Source organism: Heptranchias perlo, chromosome 19 (genome assembly GCF_035084215.1).
Source record: "Heptranchias perlo isolate sHepPer1 chromosome 19, sHepPer1.hap1, whole genome shotgun sequence".
Lineage (NCBI taxonomy): Eukaryota > Metazoa > Chordata > Chondrichthyes > Hexanchiformes > Hexanchidae > Heptranchias > Heptranchias perlo.
Window position 1 is genome coordinate 16,737,095 of NC_090343.1, and position 23,713 is coordinate 16,760,807.

The 23,713-nt window shown below is 42.1% G+C and overlaps 1 protein-coding gene across 2 annotated transcripts in view; it reads right to left on the minus strand.

The window, feature by feature from the left end:
- LOC137335193 (disks large-associated protein 4-like) overlaps positions 1-23,713 on the minus strand; it is a 152,010-nt gene that overhangs the window by 18,023 nt on the left and 110,274 nt on the right. The window contains exon 5 of one of the 2 annotated variants that reach the window (XM_068000392.1): positions 3,666-3,719. In XM_068000392.1, the coding sequence (XP_067856493.1) occupies positions 3,666-3,719 (54 nt within the window). Of the gene's footprint in view, positions 1-3,665; positions 3,720-19,767; positions 19,832-23,713 lie in introns of those variants that run through there. The other variant, XM_068000393.1, reaches the window with a different exon arrangement.

Here is a 23,713-nt window from a genome sequence, read left to right on the forward strand (position 1 = left end):
GTAACTATCATCCAGTCAACTGGTTGAACTGACCAAAATTATTAAGTGACTGCTTTATCGAGGATCTCAGCCAACAGAGAATAAATGCATAAAGGTGCATTTACATGTACATCCGTAAGTATACCCTAGTATAATGTATATAATAATGACTTTGACTTGGGTGTAGGGGGCACAATTTCAAAATTTGCAGATGACTCAAAACTTGGAAGTGTAGTAAACAGTGAGGTGGTTAGTGATAGACTTCAAGAGGACAGACAGGCTGGTGGAATGGGTGGGCACATGGCAGATGAAATTTAACACAGAGAAGTGCGAAGTGACACATTTTGGCAGGAATAGAGGCAATATAAATTAAATGGTACAATTCTAAAGGGGGTACAGGAGAACAGAGAGACCTGGGGGTATATGTGCACAAATTTTTGAAGGTGGCATGACAGGTTGAGAAGGCTGTTAAAAAGGCATATGGGATCCTGGGCTTTATAAATAGATGCATAGAGCACAAAAGCAAGAAGTTATTTGAACCTTTATAAAACACTGGTTTGGCCACAACTGATATATAGTGTCCAATTCTGGGCACTGCACTTCAGGAAGGATGTGAAGGCCTTAGAGGGGGTGCTAGAATAGTTCCAGGGACGAGGGACCTCAGTTACCGTGAGTAGACTGGAGAAGCTGGGGTTGTTCTCCTTAGAGCACAGAAGGTTGAGAGGAGATATGATAGGAGTGTTCAAAACCACATAGGGTTTAAATAAAGTAAATAAAGAGAAACTGTTCCCATTGGCAAAGGATAGAGAAGCAGAGGACACAGATTTAAGGTGATTGGCAAAAGAACCAGAGGCAGTATGAGTGAAAACTTTTTTATGCAGCATGTCGTTATGCTCTGGAATGCACTGCCTGAAAGCGTGGCGGAAACAGATTCAATCATGGCTTTCAAAAAGAAATTGGATAAATACTTGAAAAGAAGGAATTTGCAGGGCTACAGGGAAACAGCGGGGGAATGGGACTAACTGGATTGCTCTTACAAAGAGCCGGCACAGGCTCGATGGGCCAAATGGCCTCCTTCTGTGATGCAACCATTCTATGATTCTATAATATACAACACTGTAAGTCTAAGTGAATTTTGGAGTACTCTATTCAAACACTTTCATGGAACTAAGGACCAAGTGCCTGTTCCATTGTAGTTTTTAATCTAAATGAATAGCGAGAGCGCCTGTTTACCATTTCTAGGGAGCAGTGACAAGATGCTGCTATGCTTCCTCATTGTATAGCTTGGGTGCAGCATCAGTCAATCTCTCTAGAAACTCCACAGAAAGCCTAGTGATGATCTAGAGAATAATGGTCATAGAATTGACTGCCTTCTTCCCAGGTCACAATAGAAGCTACTTCCAGAACACAGTTGAAGGCTCGGGGACAGCATGGCCTGACAAAATTAACTTAACTGAACCTACCCAAAACTACTCAACCTAACTCAGCTGTCTTGGGAAAACACCCATCATCTTCAAACAAGAAAACAAAAAGATTCAAGTGAGCAAACTTGGGACTCCAGAGTGAAATCAATAGACTCTTCTGATCTGGAGTCCTGCCCATTCTAGTCACATGGATAAATGACAACAGGGTAGATACAGAGAAGCTATTTCCTCTGATAGAAAAATCCAGAACAACGAGGAAAAAAAATCTTAAAATTAGAGCTAGGCCAGTCAGGAGTGAAATTAGGAAGCACTTTTTCACACAAAGGGTAGTGAAAATGTGGAATTCTCTTCCATCAAAAAGCTGTGGATGCTGGGTCAATTGAAATTTTCAAGACTGAGATTGACAGATTTTATTAGGTAAGGGTCTCAAGGGATAGGGATTCAAAGGGGTGTAAATGGAGTTAAGGTACAGAGTAGCCATGATTTAATTGAAGGGCGTATTAGGCTCGAGGGGTTGAAAGGTCCGTTCATGTTCCTATTCAGTGGCCGTAATCCCGAATGGCTCGACCAAGTAACAACAATACTCAACGTAAAGGTGACTGCGGTAGAGAGAGGATAACTCCCACTTAATTGTATTAGCTGCTGGCCAGGACCATGAAAAGCAGTCACTATATACAGTTAAGTGTAAATACACGCTTAACTGTACCGTTAAATATTTACACATCACACATCAACAATTCTTGAACCGCCTGCAAAACTTCATTCTGTAACCACAAATTTGTCATCTTCAAGCAGGGATTTCTCTGGGCTTAAATAAGATGGTGACAAGAATGGCAACAGTGATTTAATTTTGAATTTCTGACTGACAGTACAACCAGAAACACTGAGAACAGTATCAATTTGAAAACAAAATACATGCTGGACGAACATTTTTTTTAAAAAGCACAAAGCAAGCTATTAGAAGATATTAAATGATAAAAGTAAAAATGCAACTCAACTATAAAATTCAGTTAATATAAAATAAAAAACCAACACATGGTGTTGCATTGCATTTTACTGAACACATACCAATTATCCCAATGTAAAAAACAGCACAGTTTTAGAAAACACTTTGCAGATTTCAGTAAACCAGTTATTGTGGATACAGGAAGTACACACACCTGGACATCCTCTACTGCCACTGAAACACTTACTGAAACTGGAGTCAAATTACACAAATGTATAATGTAGTTATGTATACATACATTTCGTAAACAAACTTACAGTAAACTAATGTACTAGCACACAGACGCGGTAGACAGACTATAGTTTTAACACTTTTCCCAGCCAGACACTTCAGAAAAATCCTTTTTCTTCCAATGGAAATGCTGCCTTTTTGGATACTTTGGATGGGAAATGGGAAACGTTAAACTGGTAATGATCTTTACGTTTCTACTTCAACTGCACTTAATTTGTGCTCAGTTCCCAGAGCACTTGTTCATTTTACCACACAGCAAGATGATTAAACTGGTGCCAGGTAGCCGACTCTATACACTAAATTGTGTCCAAAAATACACCAAATGAAATACTATCAAATCATTTAGGATTGACTCACTGCATAACACTTTGCTCGTTACTGAAGCAGCATTTATTAATTAAATTGTATCAATTTTCTCCAGGCAAAATGCAGAACTATTTCCTTAACATCACATCATAGCAGCGCAATGCACAATACAGGTTGCATGCACAAGCACAGAATAGCCCAGAAAACAAAATTTGCATTATGTGCCTGTATCATGATGCAAATTCACATTTCCAAGAGACATCATGGGCCAATAGGACAGGTATTCCAGTGTTGCAGTGGAAAAACGTCAACACTGCCAGCATTCTGGTTGAATAACAAGTGCTACACCACAGCTGTGCTGTTATGGCCATTTCACACTGGAAACATTTTTGGCACGGTTTGCACTGGAATAAAGCCTCCAGTGTAAACAGGGCATCAGTGAAGAAAATACAAGATCAGCAAGGACAGAACGAAATAAAGACAACATAGACGGCATAAATTGGAAGAAATCAAAGAGACAGTTAAGTAAGATGGAAAAGAGTAGCCGATAAAGAGGACAAGGGAACTTGAGTTTTTTTGTTCAAAAAGCAACATATTCTTCATGTTCAAAAGCCCAATTTTCAGACGATGCACTTGCTGCATTCCTGCAGCCAAGAATAAGTTGGTTCTGAAGCTCTTGTACGTATTACACCGTACATCACAAACACAATATATCTTACCAGTAGACTCAGAATAGTTCCTCTTCAGCACAAAGTTTGTGGTCGGGTTTTTATCTGTGTGTAAAATGAAAATTTTTTAGGCAGCTATTTCCAAGGATTGGAATAATTTGGAAACGCACACCAGTATCCCTGGGCCTGGTACAAGAAATCATCACAGGTTCAAGTTCTCTGCAGTTAATCATGGAGTCAACCTCAGGCAGATGGTGATCCCTTCACTCCATCACAGCATTCTCTTGGTTTTTGTGGCATTACAGATTCCAACACTAATACTCTGGGCTCATTATAATCAAACCAGTCAGGCAACAACATAATCTACCCTCATATAACTTAGATTCACTTTATATGAAGTACTTGAGTTCCCAATTTTCTCTGCAGAAAATCAACTCTGTAGCACACTACACATCAGATGTAAACCAGAGCTTGAAGGAGGATTAAAGATCCTTGTAAATGAAACTGCTGTGTAGAGTGCAAACTCAAACTGAATCTCAGAGGAAAAACTGTTCTTTCCGATAAGGACAGACAATATTTTGCAACATACAACTCATGCTTTCAAGGCTGAGATGCAAAGTCTATGCCGAATGATAAGAGTGTGCACTTCACTGGTAAAACAATCCATTGTGACCATTGTCCAAGCATATAATCACATTTCAATTCATAAGAAGCATATGCTAACATGCAGAAGTGGACCTTTGCATTGGACATGAGAAGTAGTAACTAGAGTCAGCTCAAACCCCAACAATCTTCAAAATTCCTCAGTCTTTCCTTCATCTTACAAATTTTCAGGCTTTTAAAACCCAAATTTATAATTACTACCTCCTAATTTACCTGGTCTTGTCTTATTCTTTTCAGCTTCTGTAGTAGTCTGCACATCGGTCCCTCATGTTTGTTTATCGATGGAAAAATGTCCCCCAAAAAAACAGAACACAGTTGACCAAAGCCACTTGGATTAACACTTTTAAAAAAAAACACACACAAAACTGAATAAGTACGTGCCCATCATCTAAATAACGTGACCAATGGTTTAGCAAGTTGATCTAGTAACTGAGCCAGAGATAAGGAAGATCCCAGGTTCAATCTCCAGTTTATGCTCCATTAGCTGATCACAGCCAGGGTGCGGCAAGGGTTCTACAATTGGGCTCAGTACCCTAGGGCTAGGAAGGGAAAAAAAGTTAGTTAGTGTTCCTTCTCCTGATGGCTAACCAGCAACTCCTGCTGAAAGTGCATGTGTGCAGATATCAAGTGAGGACAGGATCAGGCTCAGCTGTGCTACCCCCCACCCAACTCCAACAATCAGACAGTCCCAAAATCCACCAACAAGGCGCACGTGAACATCAGCAACTTCACTAAAGTTCTGAACGGCACCAAGCACTCTCAGAACTGTATGCCAGCAAGGACTCAGCAGCTGCAGCCATCACTGTGAATTTTAAAATGCAATAAATTCGCAGAGATCCAGTTTACCAATGTTAAAATTGGTTTCAGCTTACAAATTGACCCTTAATATTATTACAGGTTCATTTTATTTTTAAGAACATATACTCCAGGGTTATTGTGCATAATATTGAGACATTGTAGTAAATAGTTCTCTATACCGATCCTCAATCAAAACAAAATTGGATTCTTCAAAATCTATAATGCATTTAATATGCATCTGAAAAAAAACTATCAGGTCGCAATTACCATTAACTTTTTGGTTTTGGGGGTAAATACTAACCTTATGATCAGATGGGTTATAGACAATGTCTGCAGTCTACATTTATAACAGATTCATTATCACATCCTCACTGTAATTATTTGTAGAAAAAAGAACTTTGATTTATACATAACCTCAGGACTTCCCAATGCGCTTTACAGCAATGAAGTACTGTTGAAGTGTAATCACTATTGCAATGTAGGAAACAAGACAGCCAGAACAGGAAGGTCCCACAAAGACCAGATTTTGGCCAGGACACCAGGAGAATGTCCCTGCTGTTCTTCGAATAGTACTGTGGGATCCTTTACATCAACCTGAGAAGACAGACAGACCTTGGTTTAATGTCTCAGCCAAAAGATGGCACCTCCGACAGTGCAACGCTCCCTCAGTACTGAACTGAAATGTCAGCCTGGACTATAGATTCAAAGTCCTGGAGTGGAGTTTGAACCCACAACTTTCTGACTCAGAGTCCAATCAAATATAGTGACCTAAAGTGACTGGAAAGTACCACTGAGCCCAGGCTGACAACTGATTATATCTCATCACTGTTTCAAATTCAAAAATTGCATGCGTCAGGTCAGGCTTCAGCTACAGAGGTTAATACTCAGCAGATAGATTTTACAAACAAAGCTACTGCTGGGGTCGCCATCCAAATTTTCGAACAATTTGGTTCAGTAGTAAACGAACAACAACTTCCACATCATATGCATTTTATAAAAGCTAAGTACAACCATTTTTAACAAGATTTCAACAGCTCTGAAGTTATTTCACAATCATTCTTGTAATTTACTGTACTTAGTTATTTGATTAATTTTGAAAAGGACAAATATACAAAAAGATTTCTGTAGACTCCATGCTACATATAACAGTTTTTGGCTGCAAAACATAAATGTGACATGGATCTGGAACATATTTTATGCATTGAGAGAAGATTCCCCCTGCCAAATCTACCTAAATCTAGCACTGCTGGGTAGTCATACACCAGTGACCAGGTGATATATTGTATTTTATTGAAAAAAGGGAACACGCAAAAATACCCCTCCTAAAAAGTGTTTATTAAAAAGTGAATTTCATCATTTTTATGTCAAACTCAAAAGTACACAGATGCACATTTTCCAAATATTTTACTTTTGGATAAAAGTTGTTTTTTTAAAAAAAAGAGACACATCGGACTCTAGCACGAAATATTAGAAGAAATCCTGGTGCAAATTTAAAGTCACACAAACATTGTTTTTAATTTCTGGTTAATAAGTTCTAAAATTAAATCAGACAAGACAGTCACCTAAAGTAATTAAGTCCATTTACTGAGGCCACAAATTAACATTTGTGGGAGCATAAATGCAAACTGTACAAAGCAAGTGTGTTTGCTGAGGAAAGTCCCTTATAAAGCTTAGTGTTCAAGCACAAACTGCCCAGTCCCTAGCACACCCATTTGCAGTCCGTTCCCAAAGGCTTTTGAAGGAAAAGAGGATAGAAAGTGGTGTATTAACCTTCAAATTGAAGTGCTAAGTCTACAGAGAGATGGCAACCATAGTTGATATCGCCTCCCTTTCTAAAAGAGTAGTTAGATGATTACTGCAGCACAAACCACTTGTGAACTCTACTTCTTATACACCTACAGAACTGATGGCACAATTGCTTAAAACATTCTTTGTATACAGAAACTCAAAGTACAAAGCTCATCATTTAAAATGGTGCCCCAGTGGCTAATTAAGTAAAATGCTTGGGGGGGGGGGGGGGGGGGGAGAAGAGAGAGTGGATTGGTCCTTGGGGTTTAAACACCATGCTGGTGAGGTGGCCTGCACCCTTGGTGGTGTTCTTTCTTCTTCTCCTAGGCCACTGCAACCTGTTTCACTCTGCCAGATTTTTATGCTTCTATTTCTACCTGCCCCATCCCCTACATCCTTCAGCTATTCATACATTGTGTGTTTTGTATATGTCTTAGATTTCTTTCATTATGCCTCCTATTATCTCACTTCTGCCATTTAAACATCTACTGCTTTCCACTTAAGCACTTTTTCTGTGCTGTAAATTCTATGTAATTCTCTGTAAGTTTACAAATCTTCCTATTTCTTTTCTCACGCATGTGGTTCCTCCTTCCCTTAATTCTGTTTCTTTTTAATTGCTCAAAAAGCAAAATAATGCAGATACTGGAAATCAGAAATATAAGAAAACACTCAACAGGTCAGGCAGCATCCCTGGAATGAACAGACATTTTGGGTATGAACTCTTCTCAGACCTTTTTAAATGCTGGTTAGGTGTAATATCTTCCAATTTTGACACTGTTTTCTCCTCTGTCCTCTCCTAAGCTGCTGAGTGTTTCTAGCATTTTGTGTTTTTATTTCAGATTTCCAGATTTGCTTTTTGTTTTGGTAAATGGATCACCTGGTAGGGCAGATAGTTACAGGGTCAGAGAGGTAGCCATGACCTTGAACTTGTGGCTGTCGGGAAGGGGAGGAAGAGGACTCATTGGGATTCCTACTCCCAATCACTGTACAGAAACAACTGTTATAAAGTGTGCATGTGGACAATGACTGAGTGTAAACGGCAATACTTCCACAGTCAAACAGCCTGCAACACAACATCAAAGTCTAACCCTGAAGAATGTCGGTACCTGCGGAAAATGAAACTGTTGCTGCGTTGCCAATTGTATGTTTGCCCTAAAGGTACATTACCATTATTGTACAAAATTCATATACAGATAGAACGAATTAAGTACTGTATAAACCTTCTTTTTATTGTGCTAATGCATGGTAACCAATAAATGATTTTTCTGCAGCATATCCAAAAAAAGAGTACGCCTCAATGCCCAATCAAATATAGTGACCTAGACTGGAAAGTACCATGTCGAGAGAAAAAAATTGCATGTCCAAGACATCAAAAAGCAACATAAAACACAGAAGGCACATAGCCAAGCCAGGACTTGTGATGCTCATGGATATTCTAATTTTACCACTATGAAAAGCAGTACTTGACTAATGATGTTCTGAGCAAGCTTGGTGCCCTAAGAACAGTCAGTGAGCAACAACAATGGAATTTAGTCTCATTCAGCTCTTGCATGCAAGTCATCATACAGCCAGGAAGTGAGCAATTCAGCTCAAGTAAGGAGAGGCATGGTACCACAATAATTCAGAACAGTCACAGGGGTTATGACTCTAGCATCAGAAACAAAAGGATTAAAGATTTATGCAGTCACAAGGTTGTAATTCATTTTAGGATTTTAGAGGGCAACAAATCCTAATAGTAAGGTCTGAGCAGTTGTAAACACCACCTGAACTCTAATATGATCCAGTTCGACAGGATGGGGGGTAGAGATAGGGAGGTGCATGAGGAGGTGCTTAGCTATAAAGGGATTTAAACAGGAGGATGAGAATTTTAAACTGGAGGCTTTGTGGGCCGGAAGCTAAAGTAGATAAGGACAGAGGTGAGCGGTGAGTGGGACCTGATGCAGGAAAAAGTATAGGTAGCAGAGTTTTGCACAAGCTGAAGTATACAGAGAGGATGGGAGCCCGGCCCAGGACTGTACTGGAATAATCAAGTATGAAAGTGTCAAAAACACAGATGAGTGTGCCAGCAGCAGAAGGGTGGAGGCGGGTGATGCTAGAGGTGGAAGGAGGTGGTCTTTGTGATGGAAAGTATATGGGATCAGAATCACAGCTCAGGCTTGAACAGGATTGCCAAGGCTGCACACAGTCTGAGATAATGGCTAGGAAGGACAGAATTGGTGAAAAGGGTATGGAGTTTGTGGTGAGGGCAGGAGACGATGGCTTTGGTCTTCCGAATGATTAACTGGAGGAAACTGTAGCTCATTCAAAACTGGATGTCGAACAAGCAGCCTGTCAGCAGTGAAGCATCAGAGGTGTTGTAAGAGATGGTGGAGACATAGAGCTGGGTGCGTCAGTGTACAGACTTCCAGGGCAGCACTTAAATAAGAAAGAGGAGGTGGCCAAGGATAGATCCTTGGGGGATTCCAGTGGTAATGGTACAAGGGCAAGAGGAAGGAAACCATTGCTGCAGTTGTATTGGCTACGATTGGATAGGTAAGAGTGCAAACAGGCAAGAGCTGCCCAGAGCTAGAAATCAGAGGAGAGGCACTGGAGAAGGATGGTGTGGTTAATTGTGTCAAAGTCTGTAGAGAGGGTGAGGAGGGAAAAAACAGTCTCAGTAACAGAGGATGTCACTTATGATTTTCATTGGATTATTGAAGTGCTGAGGCAGTGTGAAAACCTAATTGGAGAGATTCAAACAGGGAGATGCGAGAAAGATGAGCTCGGATTTGGGAGGTGACAACACGTTTGAGAACCTTGGAGAGGGAAGGGAGGATGGAGATGGGACAGTAGTTTGCAAGAACAGAAGGGTCAAGCTGAGATTTCTGAAGTGAAGGGAGGCGCGGAGAACGATGGTTGTTTTGAAACGGAAAGGGACAGGAACCGAGGAGATGGAAACTCTAATTTACAATGTCAACTTGCATTTTTCACATCGTTCACCTGAGGAAGGAGGTAGCCTCCGAAAGCTTGTGAATTTAAAATAAAATTGCTGGACTATAACTTGGTGTTGTAAAATTGTTTACAATTGTCAACCCCAGTCCATCACCGGCATCTCCACATCATAACTTGCAAGGGGGTCAAGAAGGAAAGTGGGTGGTTAGGAGTTTGGTGGGAATAGAATCAAGGGAGCAGGAGGTGGGTCTAATGGACAAGATGAGCTTGCAGACAGCACGAGGGAAAGAAAAGGAGAGAAACTACAGAAAGACACAGGACCAGGTCTAAGGCAGGAGGAGCCTAAGGAGGATTAGCTTGCTGGTCAAGGGGACGGGGGAGGGGTAAGCAGCAGAGTCAGCCAAATGGATGGTCTCAATCTTAGTGACAAAGAAGTCGATGAGCTTCTCACACTTACTGTTGGAAGCGAGGGTGGAGAAAGCAAGGGAGAGGGGTTTAAGGGACAGTTGGTAGTGAAGAAAAGCCAGAAATGTTCTGAATTATTCCCAAAAGAATTCAATTTATATTGTATGTTTACATTAAAAGGAAAAATAAATTTGCAACATCAAAAGGCTGTTCTGGGCAACACATTTGTTCTTCAGGCAATTACCTTTTTGTAGTTGGAATCACAGGCAAGTTGATTGCATCAGTCCTTTAACATTGGCATTTTGTTAATTTTTTAAGGATTTGCTATTCTAGCGAAGTTACTCGGATGAAGATGTTAAAAGAAAAAACCCGGAAGTAAACGTGCCTCCTTTTATCTTCAAATGAAATAAAGTCCTTACCTTTATTTTTTGTTACGAAATATTCATACCACATCACACAAACACCAGTGTTGCCCGGAACACCGAGAACTACAAGCTGAACATTTATAATGTTTTATTGCTATGTTTTACTACACTAAAGGCAATATGTAAATGAAAGTTGTGTTTCTACAACAGTTGCACTGGGACTATGAGCACTGGTATTAAACCAATGCTGTGTCTATTGTCCTACACCGCGACAATTAGACATCACACTAGCATCAGCGTGAAGCGGTTTCTGTTTCACAATATAAAAGTGACAGTATGGGTGTAATTTTAACCCCCAAGAACGGGTGGGCAGTAACAATAGTTGATTTTTGGAGTAGGACCGCACCCGGCTCCAACATGCCAACTTCCAGTTTTAACCCACAGGCGTTTGTTGCACGCATGCATCCAAAAACCCTGAAGCCCTGTCCCCACTTAAAGGGGTGATTTAGGTACTTTAAATACTTGAGGTACTTAACTTTTGGTGGATTCTGCAACAGAAACGGATTTAAACTTATCCTGAACGTGTCTCCCACGGCTTTTGAAACACAATAGAAATGGAGACGAGTTGCAGCCGAAGCTCATTTGGCCCTTTAAACCAGCAATCGACGCATCTCGATAAAAGGTGAGCGGTTGCAGCTGGAACTCAGTTCTCTCAGGCAAACGTTTGACTGCGAGTTCTTTGTGTTTAGACTGAGCGTTCTTTGTTGAGACTGAGAATTCTTGTGTTCACACAAATTTACCAACATTTTGAAGCTCCTAAAACTGGCATCATCAGGATGGGGGACGCAATGGATGTATTCCACAGTACATCTGAGGAACAGGACCATCACCATCCGTAGCAGGCATGGGATCTGTAGGTGCCCAAGTCAGAGGTCCAAAACAAGGACCTGGAAAATTTTACTCAGCTGAGATGTGATTTAGCAAAAGTAGACTGGAAACAGTCTTGAAGGCAAATCCGTGTCAGAGCAGTGGACGCCATTCAAGGGGGAGAAAGTGAGGGTTCAGAGCAAATATGTTCCCACAAAGAAAAAGGGTGGGACTCCCAAATCTAGAGTCCCCTGGATGACAAGGAGTATACATGGTAGGATAAGGCAAAAAAGGGAAGCTTATGTCGGATACCGAGAGCTCAATACTGCAGAAAGCCTAGGAGTATAGAAAGTGCAGTGGTGAAATTGAAAAGGAAATTAGGAAAGCAAAGAGAGGGCATGAAAAAATATTGGCAAGTAAAATCAAGGAAAAACCCAAGATGTTTTATAAATACATAAAGAGCAAGAGGATAACTAAGGAAAGCGTAGGGCCTATTAGAGAAAAGGTAACCTGTGTGTGGAGGTAGAAAACGTGGGTATGGTTCTTAATGAATACTTTGCGTCTGTCTTCACAAAAGAGGGGGACGATGCAGATACTGTAATTGAGGAGTGTGAAATATTGGATGGGATAAACAGAGTGAGAGGGGAAATATTAACAGGTATGGCATCTTTGAAAGTAGATAAATCACCAGGCCCGGATGAAATGTATCCCAGGCTGTTAGGAGAAGCAAGGGAGGAAATAGCTCTGACTATCATTTTCCAATCCTCTCTGGCTACAGGCGCGGTGCCGGAGGACTACTAACTTTGTACTGTTGTACCATTGTTTAAAGAGGGAGAAAGGGATAGATCGAGTAATTGCAGGTCAGCCAGCCTAACTTCGGTGGTGGGCAAATTACTGGAAAAAATTCTGAGGGAAAGTATTAATCGTCATTTAGAAAGGCACAGATTAATCAAGGAGAGTCAGCCTGGATTTGTTGAGGTTGGTTGTGCCTGACTAATTTGATTGAATTTTTTGAGGAGGTAACAAGGAGGGTCGATGAGGGTAGTGCGTTTGATGTAGCCTACATGGATTTTAGCAGGGCTTTTGACAAGGTCCCACATGACAGACTGGTCAAAAAAGTAAAACCCGATGGGACCCAAGGGAAAGTGTCAAGTTGGATTCAAAATTGGCTCAGTGGCCGGAAACAAAGGGTAACGGTCGACGGGTGTTTTTGTGACTGGAAGGTTGTTTCCAGTGGGGTTCCACACGGTTCAGTACTAGGTCCCTTGCTTTTTGTGGTATACATCAATGATTCAGACTTAAATGTAGGGGGCATGATTAAGAAGTTTGCAGATGATACAAAAATTGGCCGTGTGGTTGAATCATAGAAAGGTTACAGCATGGAAAGAGGCCATTCAGCCCATTAAGTCCACGCCAGTTCTATGCAAGAGCAATCCAGCTGGTCCCACTCCCCCGCCCCACCCCTGCAGCCCTGCAAATTTTTTTCCTTTTAAGTACTTATCCAGTTCCCTTTTGAAGGCCATGACTGAATCTGCCTCCACCACCCCCTTGGCCTGTGCATTTCAGATCCTGACCACTCGCTGTGTAAAAAAGTTTTTCCTCATGTCCCGTTTGGTTCTTTTGCCAATCATCTTAAATCTATTCCCTCTGGTTCTTGACCCTTCCGCTATTGGGAACAGTTTCTTCTCTATCCAGACCCTTCATGATTTTGCATACCTCTATCAAATCTCGTCTCAACCTTCTCTGTTCCAAGGAGAACAACCCCAGCTTCTCCAGTCTATCCACATAACTAAAGTCCCTCATTCCTGGAATCATTCGAGTAAATCTCTTCTGCACCCTCTCTAAGGCCTTCATATCTTTCCTAAAATGCGGTGCCCAGATCTGGACAATACTCCAGTTGTGGCCGAACCAGTGTTTTATAAAGGTTCAACATAACTTCCATACTTTTGTACTCTATGCCTCTATTTATAAAGCCCAGGACCCCATACGCTGTTTAACTGCTTTCTCAACCTGCCCTGCAACCTTCAACGATTTGTGCACAAATACCCCCAGATCTCTCTGTTCCTGTACCCCTTTTAGAATTGTGCCCTCTGGTTTATATTGCCTCTCCTCGTTCTTCCTACCGAAATGTATCACTTCACATTTTTCTGCGTTAAATTTCATCCACTACGTGTCTTGAAGTCGAGCACTATCCTCCTCACCGTTCACTACCCTTCCAAGTTTCATGTCATCTGCAAATTTTGAAATTGTGCCTTGTACACACAAGTCCAAGTCATTAATATATATCAAGAAAAGCAGTGGTCTCAGCGCCAACCCCGGGGAATACCACTGTACACCTCCCTCCAATCCGCTACCCTCTGTTTCCTGTCACTTAGCCAATTCTGTATCCATGTTGCTACTGCCCCCTTTATTGCATGGGCTTCAATCTTGATGACAAACCTACCATGCGGCACTTTATCAAACGCCTTTTGAAAGTCCACATACACCACATCAACTGCATTGTCCACATCTACCCTCTCTGTTACCTCATCAAAAAACTCTATCATGTTAGTTAAACATGCTGTGCCTTTAACAAATTTCTGCTGGCATTCCCTAATCAATCCACACTTGTTCAAGTGACTTAATTCTGTCCCGGATTATCGTTTCCAAAAGTTTCCCCACCATTGAGGTTAAACTGACTGGCCGATAGTTGCTGGGTTTATCCTTACACCCTTTTTTGAACAGGGTATAACATGTGCAATTCTCCAGTCCTCTGTCACCACCCCCATATCTAAGGATGTTTGGAAGATTATGGCCAGTACCTCTACAATTTCCACCCTTACTTCCCTCAGCAACCTAGGATGCATCCCATCCGAACCAGGTGACTTCCCCACTTTAAGTACAGCTAGCCTTTCTAGTACCTCTTCTTTACCAATTTTTAGCCCATCTAGTATCTCAACTTCTTGGTTCCTTGGTGAACAGATGCAAAGTACTCATTTAGTACCTCAGCCATGCCCTCTGCCTCCATGAGTAGATCTCCTTTAATGGACCCCAATCGTCCCACCCCTCCTCTTACTACCCATTTACATGCCTGTAGAAGACTTTTGGATTCCCTTTTATGTTGGCCGCCAGTCTATTCTCATCCTCTCTTTGCCCCTCTTATTTCCATTTTCACTTCCCCTCTGAACTTTCCATATTCTGCCTGGTTCTCACTTGTGTTATCAACCCGACATCTGTCATATGCCCCTTTTTTCCGCTTCATCTTACACTCTATCGCTTTTGTCATCCAGGGAGCTCTGGCTTTAGTTGCCCTACCTTTCTGCCTCGTGGGAATGTATCTAGACTGTACCCTTAAAGGCTACCCACTGTTCAATTACAGTTTTGCCTGCCAATCTTTGATTGCAATTTACCCAGGCCAGATCTGTTCTCATCCCACTGAAATTGGCCCTCCTCCAATTGAGTATTTTTACTTTAGAGTGGTCCATGTCCTTATCCAAAGCTATTCTAAACCTTACAATACTATGATCGCTGCTCCCTAAATGCTCCCCCACTGACACTTGCTCCACTTGGCCCACCTCATTTCCTGGAACCAAGTCCAAGCAATGCCTCCTTCCTCATTGGGCCAGAAACATACTGGTCAAGAAAGTTATCCTGCACACATTTCAAAAATTCCTCCCCTTTTTTGCCCCTTATATTATCAACCTACAAGGCTACAGAACAAGAGCTGGTAAGTGGGATTAGGCTGGATACCTTTTTCAGCCGGCACAGACACGATGGGCTGAATGGCCTCCTTCTGTGCCATGAATTTCTATGATTCTATGAAGAGCAGAGAGGGGACCAATGGAGGGGCTGAGGTCGCAGGAGCCACTACCTACACGAGAGTGTACACAGGCAGAGGCTGAGCTTCCTGGACCTCCGAGGAGCAGCGCCTACGCAGGCCGAGATTGAGTCAGCAGGTGGTTGCAGACATCCACAGCCTCCTTCAGGAAGAGCTGCACCCGGCTGGACCTGGTGGCCATGCATTGCTCGTCGCAGTTGAAGTCACAACTGTCCTCAATTTCTTTGCCCGCATAATAGCTTTTAAAAGGAAAGTAGATAAATATTTGAAAAAGAAAAATTTCAACGGGTTTTGGCAAGGAGCAGGGGAATGGAAATCAGCGGAGAGTTCTTTCAGAAAAGCCGGCAGACACTCAATGTGCCAAATAGCCTCCTATTCTTTGAAACCAGAGAGGCCGCTGTCTTTGTAGGTTATATTTAGAAGTGGAACTGGTAGAATATATTCATGACAAACTTATAACTGACTTTAAAACAGACATGATTGTTTTGATATGAATTTCAACTGCAATAAATTCAGGGAAAAAAATATTAATTTTATTAGGTTCCAGTGTAAATAGTCATTATTCTCTCAAAAAAGTCATGACCTTTCAAAAAAAAAAGTTAAATGCAACAGTTTGTTAGCTATTTTGTTAGCAGCTGTGCCAATCAAATCTAAATATTGCAATTTTAATTGGCAAACTTGAATATCTGATTAATGATGCTGCCGTCACAGGCAACAAGTCACATCATCAAGCCAAGAGCATGGTGCCATATTGCACACATCCCATTCTGCAATGAGAATTACACTTTTATTATCCAATTTGTGTTTCATGTCTATTTTCCAATAATTTACTTTCGATCCAGCTACAGTACGATGCAAGAGCTGAAGATATAGCATTACACGACAACCCAGTATTTAGGGACCATATTCTAGTCTCCACTCACTCTTACCCTCTGACTCAGAGGTGGTAATGCTACCACTACGTTGAAGCGCTCACTCCTTACCAAAATTTTAGGCAAATTGCGATAGGACTCTAAGATCATTAATAGTTAATACACAGCAAATGCTACAGGCCCCGATAACATCCTGGCTGTAGTCCTGAAGACCTGTGCTCCAGGACTAGCCATGCCCTGAATGAAGCTGTTCCATTACAGCTATAACACTAGCATCTACCTATATGTGGAAAGTTGCCCAGGTATGTCCTGCCCACAAATAGCAGGACAAACCCAACCCAGCCCATTACTGCCCCATCAAATAAATGGCCAGATAATCTGTTTATTTTTTGAAGTGATGTTGGTTGAGAGATAAATATTGGCTAGGACAAAGCCTCATCTTCCCTTTAATCCAATATCCAACCCTATGTACGCTCTCACACAAGTTCGAAGTAGCTACAAGTGGGAACCATGGCTGATTTCTCCCTGCTTAAGTCACTGAGGCCAATTATTGCAGGCCCCTCTGCCTATACCACCAGTCAAGATTGGCTAACTCAGCACAGACAAGGATCAAACCTGCAGCCATTCTGGTTTCTATAACTCAGTACCACATAAAGCAATGAATTTACCCACTGAGCTATCAGGAGACCAGTCCAAAGCACAGAATTTCATAAATGGCCATTTGCCACTTAAAACTCTTAAGCAATGCTGGTCTTATGAATAACTGCATCAGCTCTTTATAGGATATGAGAAAGTGGTCAGTGAGGAACAGGACCAGAACTCATTCATGCCTTTCTGGTGTCATCATGAGCCACAACTCAAGCCATTTATGAATTGCAACAGAACTCATGGATTGAATTACAGATTTAAAACTCACTGCTAGTTGATGGAAATATTACATGATTAAAATGTTTTTAAAAACTTAATATAGATATGAATGGGTAAGAAAGCCAGCAGTGATGAGATCGAAAAGGTATTATGGGGCACAAGGGCTTTGACTGGCAGATAACATTTTGTTAGCAGCTTTCCATTGCCAACTGTTGGCTTCTCAAACCTGCAGTTATATAGTCAGTCATCAAGAAGCTTGTGTGATGTGTGACTCTCATGTAAACAAATGACATGTATGGATAACGACTTCACAAATTTTAGATGCAACTTGGTGATTTATCCATTCTACAATTAGTGGTACATGTTAAAATTGTAATAGATGGTTCAGTAGCAATGATTAGCAATAGCCCCTTTACTAAAAAGCAGCAACAAGTAATTGGAACTTAAAAAAAATGCCACAAAAGCTGGACCATGATTTCATGTCACTGTGAATTTGTACCTAATCAATACATCTTATTTATGTGGTAGCAAACAGCTTTCATGCACACAGATTGGGACTTGGTATTCAGGTGTGAAATAACTTGTGTAACATAACACTACATAACATATCACTGGAGATTATAAAATACGTATGAACATTATAAGTAATCATATTTCAGCAGTGTTAAAATTAAAAACACAACACTGAACAATTTCAACTGCCTCATAGGCACAGTATTTATATGATATATACTTCAGATTAAAGAGCGCTTTAAAAAAATGTTTAAAAAGCTTTACTAAGCAAAATACTGGAGACCTGAAATAAAAAGAGAAAATGCTGGAAACACACTTCAGGTCAGCAGCACCTATGGAGAGAACAACCTTCTGGAAAACTGGAAAATAAGAGGCAAGCCAGCACATTAATACAATCAGAAAGAGGGAAAAATATATGTATATACAAAAAATAGACAAACCCAGACAAAGGAATGAGTGAATTGATGTAACCTCAGTTAGGTAACGGACAGAAACATTAAGACATTAAAGAGACAAAAAGGTGTGTAAGCAAGCAAGGAAGTAGGAGGCCTAGGAAATGCAAGAAAATGGGAAAGATTGAAAACCTGGGAGTCAGGTGTGGAATTAAAACAGGTTTGAAAATTAAGGTACAACTGAAGTCTGAAGTTACTGAAATCAATTTCCAGACCATAGGGTTGCAGCATGTCTAGGAAAAAGATTAGATATTGTTCTTCTAGCATGCATCGAGCTTCGTTGGAACAATGTACGAGGCCAATGACTGAGAGGTCAGTGCAGGAATAGGAGAGGGAAGTTAAATTGGCGAGCACAAGTAGCACATGCAGACAAATCGAAGGTGTTCAGCAAAGTGATCAACTAATCTGTTTGGTTTCTCCAATGCAGAGGAGGCTGCACCATGAGCAGCAAATACTACTTACTAGATAGAGGAAGTACACAGAAATTGTCTTACACAGGCTCCTGGACAGTGGTATGGGAAGAGGTGAATAAGGTGGTGTTGCATTACCAGTGTTTGCACAGGAAGGTGCAAGGAAATGGTACTTGTAAATTGGGGTGGTCGAAGAGTAAACCAGGATGTCACAGAGGAGAAGCTCCCCCCAGAAAGTGGAGAGAACGGGAAGATGTGTTTGGTGATGGGATCATGTTGTAAGCAAATTTAAATGGTGAAAGATGATCTGGTGAATGTGGAGGCTGGTGGAGGGAAAGGTGAGGACCGGTGAGACTCTGTTATGGCTATAAGAGGGGAAGGGGGGGGGGGGGGGGGGAGGGGGGGTTGGTGGTGGAAATCAGAGCAAAAGCGTGGGAAATGGGATTGAGCTGGTCAAGAGGAAAGAGGAATGCCCAGCTAAGGAAAAAGGAGGACATTTCAGAAGCTCTGCTGCGGAAGGTAAAATCATCAGGGTAGATTTGACAGGGATGGAGAAATTGGGCACAGTTGTTACAGGACATGGGGTGGGACGAAGCGTGGTCCAGATAGTTGTGGGAGTCAGTGACAATGGAAAGCCTATTGCACGCAAGAGAGAAAAAAGAAATTAGATGGAGCACATGAAAGGAAGGGGTGGGTGGAAATTGAAGGCATAGTTAATAAAATTCTTCAGATTAGAGCGAGGGCAAGAAGTAGCACCCAGTCAATATAGCAAAGGAACTCGACTAAGACTGGAAAACAGCATTTTAACATACCCTACAAAGGCAGATATAGGTGGAACCCATGTGGGTTCCCATAGCAATGCCTTGAATCTGGAAGAACAGAGTTGTTAAAGGAGTTGTAGAAGGTGAGAACAAGTTCAGCCAAGTGGAGGAGGTGGTGGTCGATGGGGACTGGTTGGGCTGCTGTTCAAGGAAGAAGTGGAAGGTTCGCAGGCCGCCCTGGTGAAGGATGGAAACAATGAGGGACTGTATGCCCATATTTTAAAAACCTTGCTTTGACAGCACTGATCACTTACTGTGACATCCACAAAGTGACCCAAGACTGACTTGCATTTAGGGTGTCTCATCATAATCGCTCAAACTTTCCAAGCATCCCACTGCTCAGACAGCATGTTTGCAGCAAATGACTCAGAAATTTATAATCATATTTAAACAAAAGAATACTCTCAATCATAGGTACAATCACAATCTTTGTCACAGTCCACTCTATATTGTGGAGTCAGGTTTTGTTGATTTGTCTTTGCCAAAGCCACAACCTACATGCACTAGTGTGGTTGAACAAACTGCAAGATTCATCTCCATGCTGAAACAAAGATAAAATTAGTATGTGTTTACAACCAACTGACTTCTAAATGAAGCAGAGTTACTTGCTGCTCAAATCCATTCTGCCTCGCCACCCTTGAGCCCTGATGTTCGTCCTCTTCCTGCCACTCTTACTGTGCAGGAAATTCCTTAAAAGATGCTTCACTGTCTGGTGAACAGAGCAAATGCTGTTGAATTTACAGTAACCAGCTGGAGTTGCACTCAACACACTGTACACTATTATATATCATTACTGAAATAGTTGAGTGGAATCAGAGGGCTTTAAGTGGAATAGCATACAACAGTCTCAGAAGTCCATCTGCGGCAATGATCGAATCGAGACCTACCTAAAATGCTAACTGAAGCCACTATATTAACACAATCTAATAATACAATTCCAGAAACTCCTACTGCTTATCATTTCAGCAAAAATGTTTGAATCATGACTTCAGACTGCTGCACTATACTTCATTGTTCAAAGGAAAGCACAATAAATGCATAAGGACTTTTGCACAGTCCTGAATTTCCTACAACCTGCCAAATTAGCACCACCCTTTCATGGTCACCACCCCACATTACAAAGAGTAGAAAATTATAAAACTTAAAAAGTTGGCAATAGATGCAGTTACGTGTTCAATTCTCTGCCGGTAGTAAGTTGCAATCGTGTTACATATAGTAATTCATTATCAAAAATGTTTTCCATCAAGAACCAAGTGTATTTTTTTTGAAAATCTGTCACACAGCAACGAAATGCCACAAATTTTAGATTTTGACACCAAAACTTAAAAATCTGAATTTTTTTCTTATGTTCTTTTAATCACATCTACATTTCACTCGAGAAAAGCGTCATCAAGAGCTAAGAGTGGAACGGAATTTGGTGATAAAACAACTGACAACTACAAAAAAAATGCAGACATGCGAACTTGGAAGCTGACATGATTCATCTCAATAGTTTCAAGAATCCTCATCGCCATAAAGTTTACCCTATTTAAATGGGAAACTCCTGACAACCACGGGGAGGGGAACAGGGCGGCTGTTAAAACACACTCAGAGACAGGGTAGCAGAGACAGATGACAGCGAACTGACTTCATCAGGTCCCGGTAAAGGGAGTCCGAGACACCCACACCCAGATCAGCTTGCCGGTGCCCGAGTAACGAATAGCGCCGTTTAAAAGAGAGGAGAGTCTGTGGTCGGTACCGTTAATCTGGAGCCGCCTACTTTTTTTTAAAAAAAAAGTCCCCCAAAACATGTGCTTTGGCGTAAAAGATAAAAGGCCGCCCGCTCCCGGAGTAAGAGCGGCGCGCTCGGAACTCCCTTTCACACAAACCGAACGCCCGGCCTCACGGCGCTCAGGCAGGCCCGGTTGCCGCGCTCAGTTTTTCGCTCACCTGTCGGCGTCGTGTGTCGCCCACCGGGGTTTCCGCCGTCTCGTGCGCGTCCGTTACACACAAAACAATGAGATCGCCTCGCCGCGAGCCCTCCATGGCGCTCGCTCGCCCGCAGGAAGTGACGCGAGCCCGGCGCGGGGAATGCGCCCCGGGGCTCAGTGTAGCACGAGTGAGACTTGAGGACAATCGGCGCGCGCGAGCGTGTGTATCAGTGATCGGAGAGCTGGCAATACTACAGCATTACGACAGGCATGGCATGTGTACGTGGAGCCCAAGTTCCTGCAATTTAAAGCACAGCCAGCATGTACCAGACACAGCATCTGCGTGCAGAGCCCCGGGCACCACGATTTAAAGCACAGTCACATCGCTACCACAGTCGGAGCATATGTAGCAGATACCAAATCTTCAAGCCACAACCGAGACATGCATTGCCACAGGTATAGCACGTTTGGACAGGGCCCCAAATATCAAAGTTCAAAGCACAGGCAGCACTGTAACATAGTAAAACGTCCCAAGGCACATCACAGGAGTGAAAATTTGACCCCAAGCCACACAGGAAATATTGGATCAAAAGCAAAATACTGCGGAAGCTAGAAATCTGAAATAGAAACACAAAATGCTGGAAATACTCAACAAGTCAGGCAGCATCTGTTGGGAGAGAAACAGAGTTAACCTTTCCGGTTGATGAAACGTCCTGACGAACGGTCTTTGACCCGAAACGTTAACTCTTTCTTTCTCCACAGATGCTGCCTGATTTGCTGATTATTTCTAGCATTTTCTGTTTTTATTGTGAGATAGTAGGACAGGTGACCAAACACTTGGTCAAAGAGGTAGGTTTTAAGTAGCATCTTAAAGATGGAGAGAGGTCGTGGGACAGAGAGGTTTACGAGGGGAATTCCAGAGCTTAGGGTCTGGGCAGCTGAAGGCACGCTGCCAATGGTGGAGCGATGAAAATCGGGGATACGCAAGGGGCCAGAACTGGAGGAGTGCAGAGATCTTAGAGGGTTGTAGGGCTGGAGGAGGTTACAGAGATAGAGAGGAGTGAGGCCATGGAGGAATTTGAAAACAAGGATGACAGTTTTACAATCATGGTGTTGCCGAGCCGGGAGCCAATGTAGGTTAGCAAGCACAGGGGGATGGGTGAACGGGATTTGCTGCGAGCTCGGATACAGGCAGCAGAATTTTGGATGAGCTCAAGTAACAGGTAAAGAATGTGTGCGCAGAGCCCTAGTTAACACAGATTGCAGTGGAGCAAACACTGTGTGCATAGCCCGAGATACTACTGATTTCAATGCAACAACAACTGACACGGTAGATAAGGAAAGTAGTGAAACAGGATCTAGCACAGAGAAAGCATGCATGCGCAGAGCTCAGATAGCCCAACTTAAAGAACACAGAAAATACAATAAACACTAAATGCTGCTGTTTAAAAACACACAGAAAGCGGTGCAACAGACATTATTTATGTGTAACGCCTCAGTTACCAATTTAAAGCATACACAGATAGCAATGCAACAGACAACAACTTGCATTTATATAGCACCTTTAACATAGAAAAATGTCCCAAGGTAATTCACAGAAGAGAAAAGGAGTGCCAAGCCTTTGCATGAGAGTTAGGCAAGAAAGCACGGTTGAAGAACTATGCTTTGAGAAAGCTTTTAATGGTGGGGAGTGAGATAGAGACGTTTGGAAAAGGAGTTCCGAAGAGTCGGACTGAGGTGGCTGAAAGCTCTGCTACCAAAGGTAGACTGGAGGGAGGAGAATGTAAAGGAAGCCTTAGTCAGAAGACCAGATGACACAGGAAGTGACATAAAGCTGGAGGAGGTTGCAGAGGTTGGATGGGACAAGGCCAAGGAGGGCTTTGTAGACAAGGATTTTGAATTTGGTCCATGGGGGAACTGGGAGCCAATTTAGGTCCATAAAGATGGGGTGATGAATGAGTGGGTCTTAGTGCAGGACAGAATGTGTGCAGCAGAACTTTGGATGATTTGAAGTTTCTGGATGACATAGCCTGTGTGTACAAAGCCCCAGAAATCATGACTTAAAGCAAGTAGAGATAACAGTACCACAGATGCATTGGACAAGTAAACAGATTGTAGAGCAACAAGAGGAGAGTTGAACAAGCACAGAGAGAATAATGCAAGCTGAAGAGCACTCGGACAGCATGTGTGTTCAGAGTCCCAGATAAAAGTACACAGAGATAATAGGACTGTTCGACAACAGTACAAAATGAGGCCTGAAGGAAAGGATTCCCCTCTGCAGCAAATTTCTTGATTCTGCCTAGTGATATAGTTATTTGCAGCTGTGCAATCATCAGTGGTCTGTCTAACGAAAAGTCAGGGACCAGAATTTGGCAACTCCAATGCTGGATTAAAACTGCTGCATCTTAATTAATGGCAAAACATCGGTCTTGCACAGCAAATGGAGAGAATTGTCTCCACTAAAGGACAACCATTCCTTGTAGCTTCTGGGAGTGAGAGACCATTCAAAAAAGTGAGCAACAAAGTGTGTGAGAGTGTAATGAAGCTAGATCTGCCCATCTGGACTCCACACATACGTACTAAGCTGTAGTATCTAAAGCGGTGCCTACTTGACACATCT